The sequence below is a fragment of the Cariama cristata genome, unplaced genomic scaffold (assembly GCF_000690535.1).
Source record: "Cariama cristata isolate BGI_N322 unplaced genomic scaffold, ASM69053v1 scaffold7698, whole genome shotgun sequence".
NCBI lineage: Eukaryota > Metazoa > Chordata > Aves > Cariamiformes > Cariamidae > Cariama > Cariama cristata.
In genome coordinates, this window is record NW_009630559.1 from 1 (window position 1) to 19,926 (window position 19,926).

At 36.7% G+C, this 19,926-nt stretch overlaps 1 protein-coding gene across 1 annotated transcript; it reads right to left on the reverse strand.

Annotated features, from left to right (window-relative positions):
• Positions 1–11,472: 11,472 nt before the first annotated feature.
• On the reverse strand, positions 11,473–19,228 carry SGMS2 (sphingomyelin synthase 2). The gene is made up of 5 exons (XM_009705583.1): positions 18,575–19,228; positions 17,682–17,799; positions 15,725–15,878; positions 12,803–12,969; positions 11,473–11,958 (listed from the first exon to the last, which is right to left on the reverse strand). Exons 1-5 carry the CDS (start codon positions 19,027–19,029, stop codon positions 11,755–11,757), a joined length of 1,098 nt encoding a protein of 365 aa, XP_009703885.1. The 5' UTR covers positions 19,030–19,228; the 3' UTR covers positions 11,473–11,754.
• Between the last annotated feature and the right edge of the window lie 698 nt (positions 19,229–19,926).

Here is a 19,926-nt window from a genome sequence, read left to right on the forward strand (position 1 = left end):
GTGGGGGGTACAGGGTCCCGGGAAGGCAGAACTTCATCGGCGGAGTGCAAGGGGAGCTCTGGTAAACACGGTGAAAGGCAGAAGTAGCTCTTTGCGGGGGTGGTTGTTTGGTTTATGTAGTGGTGGTGGCAAAAGCTGACTCTGCACTCGGTTTTAACATAAGATTAAACATAAGCACTTATGTCCAGCTAGTAAAAAAAGTGACTGCTCATCACAACTTCATAAGATTTACTTGCAAATGCCCCTTTTGCAAACATCTGTTTTAACTGGGGCTTAGAAGAAAAGGAAATACAATTCCCTTCCCAAATGCAAAAACTGGCACTTCAAGGTAATACACCAAAGCTTTAAGTTTTCATAACCAAGGACTAACCTGGAACAATGTCCCAGCTCTAGGTTAACTAAACTGCGCTTGGCAAATGCAGAACAGCACAGAGAGGCTCCTCAGAGCTGGACCTAAATTTTAGAGGAAAGATTGGTTTAGTTCTTATCCTTCCCCATTTAAAAAAAAAAAAAAAAAACAAACAAAACCAAGGCAAACAAACAAACAAAAAAATCACACACAAAAAACCCCAACTGGTTTTCAGGCTAACCTCCCCCTCCCTGTGAAATACACCTTAGTGCGATTTCTGCAGCTGATCAACAACCTAAAATTTAATCCATACAAAGGTAATTAGACATTGAAAATGCTACTGCACAGTCTTCCAAACCGTTTGCTGCAGCATCAGTGATTTTAGTAAGTGCTCCTGATAGTCCCTCACTAGAAGAGAAAAGCACTGTGGGCACAACACAAGTACACCACCTTTAAAGTGACCACCAAAAAAATAAAAATGCAAAGAACAAATGGTGTTTACCCATTAGAAAGGGTGTTGTGTTTTGGGTTGGTTTGTTTGGGTTTGTTTTGTTGTGGTTTTTTTTTTTAAATAGTGGAACATTCAATAAAGATAGTGACAAGTGGCTCAAAATAGTGGCTGGACTATATTAAAAAGGTTTTATTGCAATTATACAGAAGTTACAGGAATTTTAGAAATACATAAAACTTCAAATGGTCAAGGTCAGTTTTCCTCCAAGCAATTAAGGCAACTGGATGCAATGTCTCTTTAATATAAACAGCAAATGGATATTTTACTAGCCATGGATTAAACAAAGTAGAAAAACTAAGATCACAGATTTAAACTGGCAGAATAGAATGCAACTTTTTTTTGTCCACATATGGCAGAAATCCAGTGGTTAATTACCATGTACACCAATAAAACACATCTATTAGAAAAATATAGAAGAAAAACAGGTGAAAATTTACCTGAACCAAAGACATTTTAAATCTGAGTCTCAAGAAAAGTTAAAGTTCTGCAGTCTGAAAATAACAAGTTAAGCTATTCAGCACAGCTAAAACACATTACTGGTTTTGCCTATTTTCTTTATAGAAGAGTAATCTAGCCTCAATTCCTTCTCAGTCTTGTTGAAAAGTAGCACTAGATAAAGAAATTCTCTCCTTGCCTCCATATGCAGTTCAAAGATTGGTTTTGGTGGCATATGGCCAATTCTAGGTTGCCCAGAGATTAAATTTCACATTCATTTTGATAAAAGTGAACCTACTTTCATAGTTTTAAGTGAATTTACTGATCAAATGTAACCTTTGCTCTGAAGTAGCATTAAATAGAAGTCTCTACTTAAAAAAAATAAAGTCCTTGCAACATTGTCAGTTTTTCCAATTAAATTTAGTATCAAATAGCCTCTTTTTAAAGCATAAAATTAACAGCAAAATGTAGCCAAGTACTTTACTGATATTCTGCATACCCCAAACAACTACATATACAAGTTCTATATAATGCTTTCCTTGGAAGTCAGTCCTCCTCAGTCCTAGTATCAGTGTAATAAAAACCACTCCCATTTAACTCTGCATTTAAGGAAAAATCCATTCATCAAACTGGTTTGCCCTAAATTGAGTAATCAAAGCATTTAGTGACTCTACTTTTAACAGGTAAGAAAAAACCCCTCCATGTAACAAGCAAAGAATAAACTCCAGAGTAAAGACTGTCATTAAAACAAGTGTTTTAAAAAAAAATAGTTCAAATTAACTCATTTTTCTTTGAAGATAACCAAGTTAGAGTTAAGGCCCAAGCAGAAACAAGTAATTAACACAGTAAACTCTCAAAAGCAATATAGTAATTATTTTCGGAAATTTTAACTTAGCCTTTGAATCCTGTCAACACTTAGGCTGCTGACCAGTTATTTTATACAGTTGCTGAACTGGCACCCATTCTCTTCAAGTATGGGTTGTGTTTTTATACCCTTTATTTAAGCTTGCAGGCAACTTTCTGATTTTTATTTCCACAGGCACTTTATTCACAAAAAACACTCTCGTCAAAAGAATATTGAAAATATTTGAAAGTTCCAAGTTGGACTAGTACACTGACAAACATGTTTCTGTAACTCAAATCAGATGCTAATGCTAAAAATCCACTCTCGGTCAAGTGCGTGTCACATGCTCGCAGAGGTTTCAGCTTTGCAGGGCATTTAAACATGCAACTATTTCTCTCTATTAATATTTCTGTAAATATTGCACTTTTTTGGTAAATTAAAAAAAAAACCCTTTTTTCTCTGAGGCATCTAGTAATTAAAAGATAGGAAAGTTAGACTTCAACATGGCTTAGAACTGTTAAGGATCACTTTGTCTATCTTTGGCTCTTCCAAGTGTCCCATTATTAAGCAAGCGCTGAGAAAAGTGCCAAGACACAATACAGACTATCATTACTAGACCACCTATCTTCACTCAACAAAAAACCCAGCCAGCCCTGCTTTTCTCCTAGATGGTGGGTTTGTTCTGCTTTCAATTAAGTTACTCTAGACCTGGAATATTCTTTGCAGAGAATTTCCATAAAATAGATCTTAGAGAAGCCCATTTATTTCTTCAATCACTTGCACCCAGTACTTCAAGAGAACTTGTTCCAGTATATGAAAGAGAGCAGTTTAGTGACCAAAACCTCATGGTGCGACTCGGTTAGAGCAGAAGCAGCGAGCTGCAGTGTTCCAGGCTGTACCCTTGTACAGGCGCCCTGCTCGCTCACCAGTGTGTGCCTGGACACAGCACCCGCCCTGCATGTTCATGTGTCCGTATCAGTTAAGAGCATCATACTTATCTCAGAGTTGACTATAGCAGCATTTCCAAAGGCAGTACAGGCAGATGCTTTTACAACTGCAAGCTGAGAAGCAAGGGGCCTTTAACAAGAACTAAAGGCTTTGTATTCTCCATGGAAAATGTAGGTACTGCTGCCCAAAAATGCCTCTTGAAAAGATCTGGAAGTGCACTGTCCTTCATTACATGCAACATAAAATCATACTGGGGGGGGGCAACAGTATCTTCTGCAACAGAAGGCACAAGATAAGTTTTTTTTACCTTAAGAGAAGGTTGCTTGTGAAGCTTTAAAATGAAGTCAGAAAATTACTTTGCTGTTCCACAATCTAAACAATCCTAGTTATGGTTACATGGTCATGGCCTTCACAAGTTTGTTTTTCAGAAGTTTCAGCAAAAAGTGGATCTACACTGCATAACCACTGTTCTCCTAAGACAGCTTTGTCCATTTCACATCTTCTCTCTCTGTCTCCAAGGCTTCAACAAAGATGAAGACAGAGAATTATTATTTTTTAAAAAATACTAGTCTATGCCTTAATCCTGCCCAATACAATTCTTATTTTAGACCAAGTTTCAGAAGATTTGCTACCCTAAACATGTATGAAAATTTAATCTTGGACATCTAGTCTTGACCCATATACACTCCTAATGTTTTCCTGCATTAAAAATGCTTACTATATTATTTTGCAGTTTTTTTAATATAAAAACAGAAATAGAAAAGGGTTATATTTATATAAAAAGCATTTGGAACAGGCTTAAAATGTACAGAAATTTTGCTTTATTGAAGAGGTGTCACAACAGCTTTCCTTAATGTTCATGGGTAAAAAGACAGTATCAGCTCTTGATAATTTTTAAGAGATCATTAGCACCATAAATGGACATAAGTTTTTAATTTTTAAGCATGTGTGTGGTCATGTAAGTAGTCCAACAAAGTATTGCATTTGTTAGTACACAGGCTGACCGTAAGTTTCAACTTGTATGTGCTGAGTGAACCACATAGGACAATTTCTTTAACATGTTTTTACCAAATTAATGGTCAACAGTGCATGTGATCATGACAGATAGCACCTTTGGAGATAAAAGCTACAACATGCTCACATTATTGCTTTTTTAAAAGTACAGCTAGTGCAACAGGGTTTTTTGTTTGGGTTCCCCCCCCGCCCCGTGAACACCGATTGTAACATCTCAATAATCACTAGTATCTCACAGTATACAGCAAACCACAACATGCAGTTGTCATCCATTTAACCAAAATAGCTGACATGCTAGAAAGTGTCACCCTGCAAGTTTTGCAACATAAAAGCCAACTCTTGCTAATTATGAACAATTTATGTACAAATGAAGCCCAGTTTGCAAACAATAGTAGAAACTACAGCACAAAAGGTCTCTAAGTAGTATCATTTGTTATTGTAGTGTTTGCTGTACAGCATTTGCAGAACTGGACTCTAAGGCTTTTATAAGAAAAAGGCCACATATTAGCTCCTTATCATGCAAGCATTACAGCATTCCTGTATTTATTACCACCTAGGGGTCCTCAGCAGCCAACAGCTTTCCTTGCCTAGTTTCTCCCAGTTTGGATACATCGCTCTAATGCACAGAGCTACAGATTCAACCTAGGAGAAATCATGCAAGAAAAGCTATCAGTCAATGAGGATGACACCATGTTGCAATTAAGTGACATCCTGTACTGTTTTTAGAGAAGCCTTTAGAGTTCTCCTCAAAGTCACACGGAAAGCATGAGAACTGCAGCCAAACCATTGTTTCCTCTTTTACTTTCAGGTTCCCTGGTGTGAACCTGACCTCACAAAACTGCCAGAATTTCTTTTTCATATCTTGCACACGCTCTCCTGAATGAGGAAAACAAACACAGATGAATGTACTAAACATTTAAAGAGCAAGAATTGATTCCTGAGATAAAAAGTATGCCCTAGGATGTTACATTTTATACTTGAAAATAATTTCAAGTTTCAAATTGTGCAAAGATGTGTCTGACAAGAATACCTTTTGGCTTTAGTGTTAATTTTGGAGCCTTAAATGTAAATCCTACTCTTCTGTATTGAGCCATTTAGAACAGGCAGTTAATAGAAGGAGACAAAGACAGGAGCCCGAAGCAGCCTAGGCTAAAGTGTAAGCAGCATTTTGAGTGGCAACAAACTATGAAAAAATCGGAATGCAAAACCAGTTTTTACAGAAGTAACAAAGCACTGATTAAAAAGTTACTCAAAATGGAAGAGGGGTTAGAATGAGCCGTATTGTTTAAGGTCCACATATAAACACTTCACTGGTAGAGGTAAAAATAAGCAGGGAGATAAATTTCCTCTTGACATTCTCAGCACTCCTGCCATCTCCAATTAAAAAAATAACAACATAGTAATTTAAAAAGAAAACAGACCTATTCATTTTAAATGCAACTCACACGCTTGAAGTAACACCAGATTATATACTCTGAGTTAGAACACAGCTCTGAGTGGGTTTTTCAGTGGTCTGCGTTTTCAGCCCCTTTTACAGTTTTCTGGTTTGTAAGCAATCTTCACTACACTTTTTAGCTATTGTCACCTTTGGTACTGTGCCCTCAGTCTGAAGAGAGCTCAAAAGGACAAGCAAAGATGGCTCACAGCCTACTAAGTACAACCTACTTTATCTTCCCAGGGCAGCCTCTGTGTACTGCATCCAATATCGGGTACACTGCAGAGACCCCTCTCCACACACACGTGCGTGCATGGTGCTAGCATCCCCAACTGCTTGAGATGCCTTTACTTCAGACTAGCTTCTGACCACTTTTAACTTAAAAAAAAAAAGGCAAAAATCACATACAAATGTTTCAAAGTCATTTTGTGAAAAGTAATCTCAATTGGCACAAAGGAGATTCTTCTGTAGTAACTCTTTGCAGTTCCACAAATGCTAACCTCTTAAAGACCTGATCATGCAGAAGGCAAATACAAGAGCTGAAATTAGTATTACATAGGCATAGCTTGAAAGAACAACATTTCTGCTAGAAGAAACCCACACATAGAGACTTTAAAAACATCTTAGGCACTGTATATGATGGATCTACATTTTTTCCATTGATGTTTACCAGAACTGAAACCAGTTATGACTAACCATACAGCAAGTAAAGGACAAAAACACTCATTCCTCATCTGGGGAAGGTCTGGGCCTACCAATACAGAATCATTTGAAAAAGAGTGAACACTAAATATAATAGGATAATACAGCATCTTTTTGCCACTGCAGTACAGATAAGACTGCCTGTAGCATGCAGCCAGTATCATTTGAATTAAAAATAAAATCACAAACTACTACTTCCAGCAAGAGCTGGTTTGCCCTTTCCTCCTACCTAGGTTGCATCTTTAACTTAAAGGTCAGCCCACAGCAAACAGCCACAGAAAACAAACTTCTCATAGCATTTGCTAAACTCCAGGTCCTTAGGAATTAAAATATTTTCATTGAAAACAAGTCAGATCTTCCCAAGTTTTTAAGCACTAATTTTCACCAGGAGAGAAGGAATCCTCAACACCAGTATTTTAGATACACACTAGAGACTGCACAATATTGTTACTTCATCCTAAAACATCATTCAGGCATTCGAAGTGTTTTGTTAGGAAAGATTATCTACCAAAATGAAAGATTAATTCAGAACTAGAACTTCTTCCTACAATATTTAAGTTACCTGTACCTAAGCCTGAAATGCTTATGTGTTACTTTCTAGGTTAGTAAGATCTAATCAAATGGTTAAATCCATGGGAACCTGAGCCACCTAGAAAATGCTTTGGTATGTTTTAAGCATTGCAGCACTTTGTTCTTGTTTTAGAAACTCTTAGTGACAGCTTGGAGGAACAGCTTATGAAAATTTTCTAATCATGTTTAAATATTTTAAAATCTCCAAGCATCTCTGAGTTGGGTTTTATTTTTTATATTATAAGTTATGGATGAGAACCAGCAGAGTCCGCAGCACAGACACACATCTGTACTGTAGAATGGAGTGCTTAATATTGCCCATTTCCTTATAGGTTTTTTCAGCACTATTACACATAAACAATTTAATTCTCTTTAGGTGTAATTTTAGCTCAGTTTTGTGAAAAAGCAATATATGATCACCGTCTACGCCAATGTTTTCATCTTCCCTCCTTTTTCTTGTAAATACTAGAACAAAAGCCTTTGTCTTCATTCTCAGTTTCTTGGCACAGTTTTTGTTGGACACAGGGAAGCACCATGAAGTAGCATATGAAGGCTAACTTATACACAAAGTTATTTCAGTGGCATGCTAGGATATATTTTTCTTGTGTACTTAAGCAGCAACACTCTGCTTAACGCTGTTGGAATGGTGTCCAACTGAAGTATTTATTTTTAAGACTCCCTTTTGCAGTAACTTAAAGACATTGATTTTACAATGCCTGGTATAAAACACAAATTCAGAAGTTTTCAATCTTACACTATCACTTTAATTTTGTATGCCTATAGAAGACTTCTAGGTAAGTCCAAAACACTTACATTGTAAAAATATCAAACTGACAATGAAGCTTTATAGCTGTCAAGTCTGCCAGTAAGGAAAAATGGTTCTGGTACATTTGATACATTGGACATGTTTTCAGGATTATCCCATGAATCTTTAAGATGGTTAAGTTAAAAAAAAAAAAACAAAAACCACAAACTGTGGGAAAGTTCAAATAAAGTAAATGGAAGGACTTCACCTTGCACTGAAGTTAATGGATCTGGTCTCTAGAACTGTAAATCATACTTCATATCTACTGAAATGAGAAAAAGAATTTGGGTTAGTACCAAACTACTTAGCATAAACTGTCTAGCCAGATGCTAGTGATGAGAGAAAGCCAGAGTCTGAACAGATTCCGATTTAAGATACAGGTAAGTGGATTTGCAATAATCTAAGTAACAGAATTCTCTCTTATCTCTTAAAATAGTTCCCAGTTCTGTCTCTGTTACTGAGCTTTTATTTCTCTATTACGTGAAGGTAGTGTATCTTAACATATAAATATAGTCTTGGTCCCCCCCCCGGCCCCCTTCCTTCTCTCCCACCCCCTATTTTTTAAGGAGGGAATCAAACCCAGTACTAGAGTTCATAGCAACGTTTAGCACAGCTCGTTTTGCTACCCCACCTGCAGCCATCCTTCCAAGAAGACAGCAGTGAAGAACGATTAACATTTAGTACCATTTACATCCACATGGGAGTGCTAAGCACGTACCATAAAAATGTCCATTTACAGCGGTTTCAAGTATAATGTTAATCATTTCTGGCATTGGAATTAAGCATCTGTAGCATGACCACGTAGCAGCATGTTTCTTTAAATGCCCAAGTTAACCTTTTAAATCCAGATTTAAATTTAGGTTAGGCCTTTAAGAATGCTTGTTTCATAAATGCAAAGCACCCAACAGCATCTAAGTCATACTGATATGCCAGGTGTACAAGTGCAGTGCCTTAATTATTTTTTTTTAAGTGTCTGAGAAGTTCTACACGTAAATGCTCTTCAGTAGAGAGAAGGAGCATTTTATTTATAGTCACAGTACAGGTGCAGCTCATGTGACATTTGTAAGAAAGATTATTATTGTAACTCTACAAAAAAAAAAGAATTACAGTGACATACTGCAAAGCCTTGGGCACATACAGCCCAAACAGGCCTACAATCAAGTGATCAGTACATTAAGTGAAGTCTAAGTTTATCCTATGAGGAAAAAAGATTGCAGTGAGTAGAAAGAACAGGAGAAAACTGTGTTTTCAACTTCATAGTATTTGTACACAATGATCACTAAGTTCTTAAAATTAGTAATTTTTATGTACCAGCTGTGGCTTGTATTGGATAAATGACTATAGCAGTAAGCACTAGCATACACCATTACTTACCCCATTTCATCACCTTACATATAGGCCTAAAGAGTCTTCAAATACATCTATACCATCCAAGTTCGCAAATGCAATTTAAAGCTATTGCAAGAGTAGAGAAGTGGATTTTTCTGCTAATTAAACACACACACACATCCCCTTTTGAGGGCTTCGATACAATGGAAAAAATTTAAGCACTTAAGGGAGGGCCAAGCCAGAACAGGAATCGAATGTTTTGAGCTAGGGCTGGCATTTAAACTTTCCTTTTGTATTACAATAGGAGTTTCTATCAAATTCAGCAGTAGAATGAAAGCTTACACTGTCCAACAAAAGCGTAATCTTTACTTGGTTCTATTTCAGCACTTTTGTATATTTTCCTTCCAGAAACAGGAATAAGTGTAAAAAAACTCAAACACCTCATCCTGCGTGAAGAAATTCTACTCTGCAGATGTATTACAGAAATCCCACTGAGACGTGATGGTGGTGATGTGGACAATTAACTTTCTAGACTATCAAAGTATTTATTATTCAGCCACCAGAAGAAAACCACTGTTTAAGCTCCTTACTGGAACACTTTTCATTGTGTTATTTTCAAGGCATGGTTACCACTAATGAAATTAATTCATGATTTCTAAAATGCAGTATTACTACAAGTGGCTTAACATGACCATATTTAAGATACTACAAAGCTTAGAATTCAGCCTCAAAAAAAAATTATATTCTATGAATTAGTATTGAAGTAACAAGTATTTTGGGAGATTTACAGACTGACATCAGATTCATTTATATGATACAGAAAAAGGACTTTCATATAAAAGTTTTGATACTGGCTTTTTAGTTGCTCAAGGTCTGCTAAGAGCAAACAGATAAAAACATAGGTACACCCATGCACACACAGCTTCCACAGGCATGTGATGAGATTAAGAAGCTTATTTTAAATAACAAAACCAAACATCAGCAGAATTTCTTTCTTAGCTAAGTTTTACCAAGGATGTATTGTAAGGAACATTGTTTATTGTATTACTTTGATAATGCACAAAAATATTTGAAAAGCACATCAGTAATATTCTCATGTACAACTCGTAGCAATTGATCCCCTTAACTGAAAGAAAAAAACCCACACTTGAATACTCTGTATTGCATTTTATAACTTTAACCAGACTTTTTAAAAACAAGTTGTTATTGTTTAAACTGTGTTCACACTTGTCACTCAGTACAAGACATTCTTAAAACAAGCAGCATTTCCTTTATATTAGTATCATTTCAACACTTAATGCAGGTTTATCTTTGCTATCAGGTTTTACTGAAGATTTGAAAAGAAAATTGAATTTACTGCAGAAATTAATACAGAACATAAATGGTTAAACATGGTATGCTAATTTTCTACTTTGCTTTCCCAACAACGCAAAACTATAAACACCAACAAGAACCAGGTAGCTGTTAGTTTGTGGTTTTGTTACATGTTTACGCCATGGCAATTACCCACATTCTCAGCCAACTTGCTTAAATAGCTATTTTAGTTGGACTGAAACCCTGGCAAAAAAAGGAATTTGCATGTGAGTTCTACCACGGTGTCATTTAATATGAAATGGTTTTAGGTAATAAGTGAAGAAATGCTACTGTCATAGGTATTCACCTTGGCACCTTTTTGGTTTTTTAAACTAAGTCACAGAAACATCTGCCAACAGGTAAAAAAAAAAAAAGAAATTCAATGCAGAACAATGGCTCCCAAGCAAACCTGCTACATAGCTTCAGCAAGAGATAGCTCCTAAAATTAAAAAGTTTATTTTAAATATAGCCCCATTTTGGACCTGGCCTTGCATTCCTCAAGCAGGTGATATCTGTAGGACTTTTGCATGAATTAAGAACTGTATGATCACTCTTTTCCAGTAAGTAGTTTCGTTTAATGTGTTAAACTACTCAGCAGTGTGTGCTTTTGTGTGTATATGCATGTACATACACCGATAGGCACTGTATAGCTATATACACAAGGCCAAACCGCAATTAAAGATTTAGACTTTGAAACTGTGTCCTTTCTTAAAAATAAAATTTGAGGCTCCTTGAGCTCTGATGTTAGCAGCTATTCCTAATTTGCAAAGTCATCAGGTAGCACAACAGTTTAAATATAAAATTACTAAAAAAAAGTAAAAATTGGTATATAGTAGAATATATGAGAGAGAATGATGGCAAGTAGTATTTTAGGGCCATAAGATACTCATACCCACACAGTGTAAGAAAGCCAAGACTCGCTTCCAGCTGTACCAGTCATGCAAAGGCCTTACCTTCATTAGCAAGAATCATGTAACAAACCACTTCCCACAACTGTGTTATTTTTTTATATATCTCATCTCAATACGCTGATATTGTGCCTTTACATTTTAGCATGTTTTTGCCCTTACGCACTCCAGAACTCTGAAGATGAGGTTTTTTGGGTGCTTCTGTGGATGAGTGATAGTTAGTAAAGTGTTAGTGTGCTCTTTGGCACCTCTGTCTCGTTAGTAAAGCAAAGTCCTGCTCCATTTTTTTCTTTAATAAAAAAAAAATCCCATTAGTGGTGCATTCTGTTAGCACTGAAGAGTAGAATAGATCTGTACAGCCTGATGACAGGAAAACATACGAAATGGCAATACATGTGCCTACAATTGTCTTTCCAATCAATTGCACAGAAGCTTGGTCCACTTCTTCAGTTACAGTGTAGTCCTCTTAAGAACTTTGGTTACAGCATTAATGTTTTGGTAAAAAAAAAAAAAACACCACAAAAACAGAGCAGATGCTTTCCTTCTTTTCTTCAGGTAGATTTTTCATTGTCCTCTCCTGTTTTCTGAACCCGTGAATACTTTTTGCATGAAGATTTGAAGCAGCTGGGAGGCCAAGATATCGGCCAGGAAAAGCTGCAAGGAACAGAGCCTTGCACGTTCTTCTCAAAGAAATAAAATATTGGATACCACCACGCTCGAGAGAGAAAGTTTGTCTGCGAAGAGACCTTTAAAGTCTGTATTGGCACAAGTAGATAAAGAGGAAAAGGAAACAGACAATCAGTTCAAAGCATTATAATCAACTACATTGAGAGTCAAGACAACTATAAAATTGCAATATATTTGCATGCATCTCTGCAAAGATGAGGTGCATTTAGTCTAGGAAAAGCAGAATATTGAGATAGCGTATACATCATAGTCCAAATGCATACTACGAACTGAGCATCTTTAAGACAAAAGGATGCTTTGTTGCTGTACAAATTTTAGGGAGATGAAATACTCAAGCCTTTTTGAACATGACTCCTTTCAGGCATGTCACGTTTCCATTGATGACCAACAGTTGAAAATTAGATTACAACAGCTTGAGAACTATGCACCTACTCAAAAGTGTTCTTGAAACAACTGCAGCAGATACAGTTCTTCTGTAAGTGTCACTAAAAGTACGTTGTTCAGAAGGTCACTAGAATTTTAGAATCACCCAAACATGTAATTTAGGTTGGTCAGAAGTTTTATTACTAGACTACTGTTTACCCATAAGCTTCAACAAACAAGGGCTATTCTACAAATCAACTACAGCAATAAAACCTTGAAGTTCAAAAAACGTTAAGCCAAAATATCGGGAATGTGAAAGATAACTTTATAAAAAATTTTTTGAAATAGTAACAGGCACAGATCAAAAAAGAACATCTTCATCCATTAAATATTTACTTAAACCACAGTAAAGTAAAACTTCTTGCCCAGTTTGTTTAAACTTCAATATGGAACCTCTATTTTTAATTTGAAATTAAGAACTAATTTGACCTTTAAACAGTATTAACAAATGCAGGCTATACATTGTTTCTAAAGGTATTTGCCACTCACCTTTTCATTAGCCATCGAGTGGTACCACCAGAAAAGTCGTGTGGTGATATAGTAAGCAATGATGACATCTACGGTATAGTGTTCATGAGCAACAAGGATACAAATTATGCCAGCAGCACTCATTAGCCAGCAGATTAAGTGGTACCACCAGAAATGACGTGGTGAATCTGTGAAATAGGGAGGTGATGAGGAAAAAAAAACACACACACAAAAAAGCCATATACATTATTATAGTAATCCACAAAGAGAAGGGGAAAAAATAAAAAAGATGATTTAATCAAGACTACTAAATTGTAAAACATAACTCCTTTATACCATACTGGTACAAGAACCCTGTTTTAACACAGAAAACAAAACAAAAGAATTATGCAAAATTACTGAGGTGTTCTTACTTTGTAAAATCAGCCCAAAATGAGCTTGCAGTTAGAGACAGACAGCACTGTCACCCATTTTCTAGTTTAATTAATTAAGTTTTCCAGTTAAATCACTTCTAGGGTGTGGGTTGCAGGGGAAGAGGCAGAATTAAGGCAAGACATACACTTTGATTATTTTATTTGGGTATATTGAATCTCTGCTTTTTTTACAGTCTATGCTCCAGTAAACTTACACCCAAGTAAAGTGTCTAGAATTTATAACCTAAGCAGAGATCACAGATTAAAATAAGAGTGTCTTTTCCTGTTTAAGTACTTTGTGTGAAACCTCTGTTCTGTGAAACAGAAAACACTGTACAAGGAAGTACAGTATGTGAATTTATACCCTTTCATTAAAGATTAACAAATGGGAGTGAAGCTATTCTTCAAAAATATATTTAAGCCACTTCAGTGGAAAAGTTCCCCTGTCCTCCTTTCCCCATTGAAAAAGGCCTTGGGTGTCACAATGACCATTCATAACTTCTGACAGGCTAACAGGCTTCATTGCACTCACAGTGGGAGGTCTTGGCACCCCTTGCCTTGTGGGGCAATGGTCAGCCTTTACTTTCACACAATGATGGAGGAAAAGTTACTGATCTCAAGAAGCCTGCCCAGTAGTAGTTTGAGAGGCCCGTGCAAAACAGTTACTGTAGGAGGACTTAAATTTTGGTGCGTCAAAACAGTAAACTCTCTTAACTCTCCAAAACATTGGGGACAAATCTGTATCTACTGATTTTTTATTTTTTTTTTTTTAAAAAAAAAAGGCAAGCTAAGGAGCCAAGTCATCTCAAGAAGTTGATGAAAAACAACCCTAAGCAGGACAGACATACCCAGGCTAAAAATGTAAGTAACTATTGTCGGCAAAAAAAGCTGGAGTGCAGGGGAATAAGTGCAGAAGCAGCAAAGGATGAAAGGAAGAGCAGAGCAAAAAAAAAAATCCACTAAGCCGGAAATAATAAAAACCTCAGAATGCATCTTGTCCTGAAGATATGTCATCAAAAGAGCAGAAGAGAATACCATGAGCAACCTCTAATTCAAGGCAATTAGAGAGCTTAAGCCCTTGCTCAGATAACATCTTGCTAATTATATGGGAGGCAGAAAAAGGAAAGCCATGTGTTTCTCATTCATAGAGCACAACTCTACTGAAATATATGCCTAACAGTTAGGCAGCAAAGGCCTTATTACAAGAACTTTTATGATACAATTCCTCCAACCACTTATGATAAAACTATGTAAGTTATACTAGCCCCCAAAATACTGGGTTATCTGCATTTTTCCTGGTATCCTGGTACTAAAGATATTAAAGAGTATGTGACCAACATTAAGCTGCAAACATACACAAAACAAGGCAAACAAGTCTACTACTACAACAGTTTTAGGAAAATAGCCTAGTAATTTTGACAAGTTACACATGCCATTTCCCCTAGTCAAGTTCACTTTACAAGAAAGACCTAGGCCTAAGAATCAGCAGACCATAACCAGCACCTTAAATCACTGTTGGAAGAAGAATGTCCCACACGTGCACATTTGAAGTTTGTCATTAAACAGGCATTTTTATATCGTGTTTTTTGTTTAAGGCAGAACGTAGCACTCCAACACTTCCTTCCCCTGGCTAGTCTTATCTTTGTTTCAGTGAGAATTACACATTCCCATAGCCAAGCTAGCATTTCCATAGTTTGGGACACAACAGTAGGAGAGAAGATTCCAAATTCCAAACATGTAAACTGGAAAGGGAACCCCCCATTACACATTCATGAGCAGCCAAGTTCCCAGGGTAGAAGCATTGCTTATCACGTATCAGATTTAGAAGTTGGTGCTCGATTCTCCAAAGCTTCAATTGATGCTGTGTGCAGCACAGGTAGATTTTTTTTTCCCCACATGCCCCACAGCAGTGTAAAGCAAAGGAGGAAATCATAACCCCAACTGTATCTTCTGCATACTTGCCAAATTCTTATCAGCTCCAAGAGGCATAAGTAGGAGACTCTAGCAGAAGACATCCAAGGAGCATGAATCCACTTTTCATTGTTTGCAGCAAGTAATGTACAGCACACTTCAAAAAGGGATAACTTTGCTTCTGGATGTAGTATAAGTGTGCAATAACACTGTGCTCAAGCCACAGAGATTCCTTAAAAATCTAAGGTATATCAGCCAACCTACATAGAGCTAATCTGCATACTTGACTACAGTATTTTATCCACAATTTGAATAACCTGTCAATGAATAATGAAAAGCTAGCTTGCTTCAATCAACCAGTAAACACTTTATATAAAGCTAGAAGTGACATGTCTAGTCACATTAAGCCCTTAATTAAAGCCCACACCACTTTTACTACACCTACATTCCATTTTCACTCAAAGTCATCGTTTGTATTTCAAAAACTCATACACGTACAGTCTGTGTACAGCTGACCTGTAACTTTTGGAGGGCAATAGTTTTATATGCACTTTTATCATGTGTTTTCCCAGTACAATAGCTTTGAACAAGACAAGTGCATTGAAATGCCATCACTCACACTCTTTGATGAACAGGTAGATCAGCGTTAATACCACAGTGTGACCACTAAACAGGAAATCTCCGCACAGGATGTGTGATCCAGTTATGGATAGACCACCACCAGAAATCAGTCGCAGGATCCTCTGAACCTTAGCCTGAGAATCTCCATTCAACTAGAACACCAGGAAAAAAAAAAGTACAAAACAGTCTGAGATATACCATAAGTGACTTGAGTAAACTTCTTACCCAAACATTTGTGGAGTCAGGGAGACAGGGAAAAGGACATGGATTATCTTCATTTTCTTCGGCTTTCTTTCACATATTCTTAAACAAATAAGCATTTGTATCAAAGCTGACAGGTGCTGAAGATCAGCTTGATAACACTAGCATTTCATCTATGCCTTCCCAGGCTATTTTAAAATACGTGTTGAACGAGATACAGAATATACTGGAAAGGCAGACATTAAGAATTTGTAAGGTCAGGTATTTCACGACAGCAATTGATGGAACGGATAGAACCCATTCAAAAGTGGTTCCAATACAGTACAACCTTGCATACCACTTCTGTCATTCTGTTCAGAGCTGAGTAACATTTCTACAGGGCAAAAACCTCAAACTCATTTAATTTTAGATTTGGTTACAAACTCAGTCAGGACTTACTTGGATTTAGAGGTTGTTTTTTTCTTTTTAAACATGCATTAGGGTCAGCTTTTGATTTCTCAAAGATACTAGGCAAACACTTTGTTTCACCTAGCTGTTTAAAGATTAACTCTGGGAAAAACCCAAACAAGATAGAGGGATAACTGAGCTTTCCATAATCAGAAAAATATTCACATGGGACAAAAAAAAGAAATCCAGAAGAGCTATCAAATTTTAGCAGAGTTCAAGTAATTCATCCTGTTTTAATGCTAGCAAAATGCACTTTCAGCAGAGACATTTAAGTTTTTGTTTGCTTGCCTGTTCCCACTCCTCAATACAGTCTACTACACACAAAGTCATTCCCCAAGCTACTAGAACAAAACAGTTGAGTCTTTACAATAGTGGTATGTAAATAAAGTTTTCTCAAATAGATACTGACTCATAAGTAGTTCATCCACTATGTTCCTAAGTTGTCTCAGTATGAAAGAGTAAGACTGAACAGACATGACACTGTACGTCAAGACTGATGAGATTCTACCCAAGAAGTGACAAATTTATCCCCCAAGTAAATTTGCAGTATTTTTAGGTTTCAAAATGCTTTTCAGTGCACGACCAAACTCTTTCTTACTCTTTCAAAAGTGCCCTGTTCTTTCAGTGCAGCCAACTCGATACAATTTGTTCTAAGGTAGTTATATGTCTACAACTTTTTATTAGTAACCTAAAATAGCAGTAACAGAATTCCTTTGTGTCACCGCTTAAGTACACTGCCACAAATTTTTTAAATATTAGCATGTACATGTTTCTGTATGTATCAGCTTCTTTAAACAGCTGAACTTGTTTTAGTCACATTTATATACATTTGACAGGTTGGAAGCAGAGACAGGCAGCTGACTTCAAGTATCACAATAGCTCTTGACAAAATAGCGTGAGAAACAGGACAAAGCATACAATAACATTGTTTTTTAAAAGAATACTGCAACACAAGCTTGAGTATCAGCCCATGAATTACAATATTGACCTTAGGTATCCCACCATGTAAGAAAAAATATTGCTGCAGTATTAGAGCGATTAGTTTGAGCCTCACAAGCAAGTTTACTGATTTGTTATCAGCACTATTTCAACATAGGTACTTCTCCTTTACAGCACCTTCACTGCTGCAACAATTTGAGGCTCTTTCTGTATCACACAACTGTTGGTTTATCACTATGTTTCTGAAGGCATCAACTGACAGTAAGTTGTATTATTTAGTAACACCTGGAACATGATCTTCTATTTGCTCTGAGCTGTAAGGACTCAGGCAGAGACTAAGGCAAGAATCAGGGAGCAAAGGTTCTTACCTTTGGCGCACACTGAAAATGCATTCCAGGCACAGGTAACGTGGTAACGTACATAGTGATACAGCGGTACAGATACAAAGTTCCTATTATAAAAAAGAACCTGCGTCCCACTATTGATCTGAAAAGGGAAGGAGGGGAAAAAAAATACTGAGTACAAAGTTCACATGCAGGATATACGTATAACAGTTATGGAGCTCTAGCTTTATTAGATAGCTAAATCCCTAGAATTAAAGAGCAGCTCCACCTCCAGCTCTTCACCACATACTTCTTTAAATAAACCAAATACTAAAAAGTCTTTCTTCAGGTTTTAGCCTTGCTAGCTCATAATAGTACATAAACTACCACAAAGCTCCCACCAATTTAACATGGCCTCAGTCTAACTCAGGTGTGCAGTCACGCAGAGTTTTCCTCAGCTCAGTGACCTTCTCTTTTTAGTCCCATATTACAACCATGTATTTGACTCAAATAGGTATAGTTTAAGCAAACGAAGACAAAAGAAAAAGCTTTAGTCTAGCTGTAGAGGACAGTGGGTTCTTCCTGAAATTTGGATGAGATTTCTTTTACATCATCATGATTTCCTCTGTTTAAACGTCACCATGTCAACAAACACACTTTGAAAAGCTCAATTTCAGAGTAAATTTGACTAGTACAACGTAGGTGTCAAATTCAGATTTTTTAAAAAATTACTCAATAATCAGGAGAAACATGTGTTTCCATATCCAGCACGGACATCAGAACATTTTCTAAATAAGTCATCCCTTTGTCATTTTCCTGCCAGCCTTATTCTACAATATTGCTACAGATCGCACCATAAGATTTCTTCTACCCAAAGTAAACAATGGAAACCAACATTCTGAAAACATACAGCAGAGAAAAAAAATATAGCTACTTACTTGTATCTAAGAAACAACCACTGGAATATCCATAATCCAACTAGTATCATTCCATTTATTTCTGATACAGAAAAAGCCCATTTCACACGATCAATGTAATCAAAAAATTTGTCAGGCAAGGGAGGGCTTAGCTCCTTTGGAGGTACTCTCTCATGGACCACAGTGATCATGACAGTTGTTAGAATCAAGTTGAAGAGAGCATAGACAAAGGCAATGCCTGTTTTCCACCATTCCAGAGGAAATTTGTTCCTAGACTCGGCAGGCATAGCAATCTGGATGTAATCAGGGTATTTCTTTGTTGTTTTTCGCAAGCCATTCGACAAGCCCTTTGGTTTGCTAGTGCCATTTTTGTTCTCTTCACTGACTGAGAGAGTAGGTCGTGAGTAGCTATTTGAAGTGTCATTGTTTTGACCCTCCATATGCTCTTCAAGCTTTGCTGTCTCAATGGTATTCATTCCCAAGCTGTATGGCAAAATCGGGTTTACCAGTGACCAATTTCTGGGCTCTCTGAAGTCTGTTATTTCTCAAAGTCCAACCTTCTTGTTCCTAGATGGTTTTTGATTTCTGTAAAAACTCTAAAAAGTGTCCATTGTGCTTTCACTATTCAGATACTGTAAAGCAAATCGTGAAGACAAATCTTTCTTTCCTCTAGAGCTGTATGATCTGCAAAAAAAAAAATGAAAACAGATACTGAGGACCTTCAGAATCAGTAATGTGACACTGAACAAATATCTTAAAAATGCTTATTCTAAGTTCCATCCAAGTCTACTTACATATACAGTCAAAAGGCAACCTAGAGACAGGTGGTCACTGTGAAATAATTCAAGCCAATTCCTACTGAGTAACTTGATAAACCTCTGATCTGTTTAGGAACTAATACCAATTTAGGCTTTTTTTTTTAAAGGACAAGATCCACAGACTTTAATGATCATGATAGCACTTGCTTTATCCTCTGTCAGAATTAAGACTAATCCATGTTTGCAGCAATATTGAATTTCATTGCTTAGGGGCATTCCATACAAATATATCTCCTTTTTGACCCTAGAGTTGCTAAAGATATTAACACAGTTTGTCTCTACAGATCAGGCAATCTTGTTAGTTCAGGTGACAAGACAGAAAACAGAAGGGCACTACAGGATTTGATTTTGTAACACGTAAAGTAATTTAGATTCATCTAGAAAATCTACTCAACGGATAGCTCCATTAAATTTTCTTGGATCTAAATGACTATTTCAAATAAAAAAGTAAAAAAAGTATCTACATAGCTACTGTAGTACCCACTAAATGTCTGAATTTTTAGAGAACTAAGAAACGTACCTCTAGACTTGATTCTTAATTATGGTAACGTAGAT

What these genes read in the sequence shown, in the direction of transcription:
- SGMS2 (XM_009705583.1), bottom strand. Translation starts at nt 19,029, where the DNA reads ATGAATACCATTGAGACAGCAAAGCTTGAAGAGCATATGGAGGGTCAA. An exon ending in ATTTTCAGTGTGCGCCAAAG is followed by an intron (nt 15,879 to 17,681) that starts GTAAGAACCTTT and finishes CTGGTGTTCTAG; the next exon opens with TTGAATGGAGATTCTCAGGC. An exon ending in CTACCTGTTCATCAAAGAGT is followed by an intron (nt 12,970 to 15,724) that starts GTGAGTGATGGC and finishes CCTATTTCACAG; the next exon opens with ATTCACCACGTCATTTCTGG.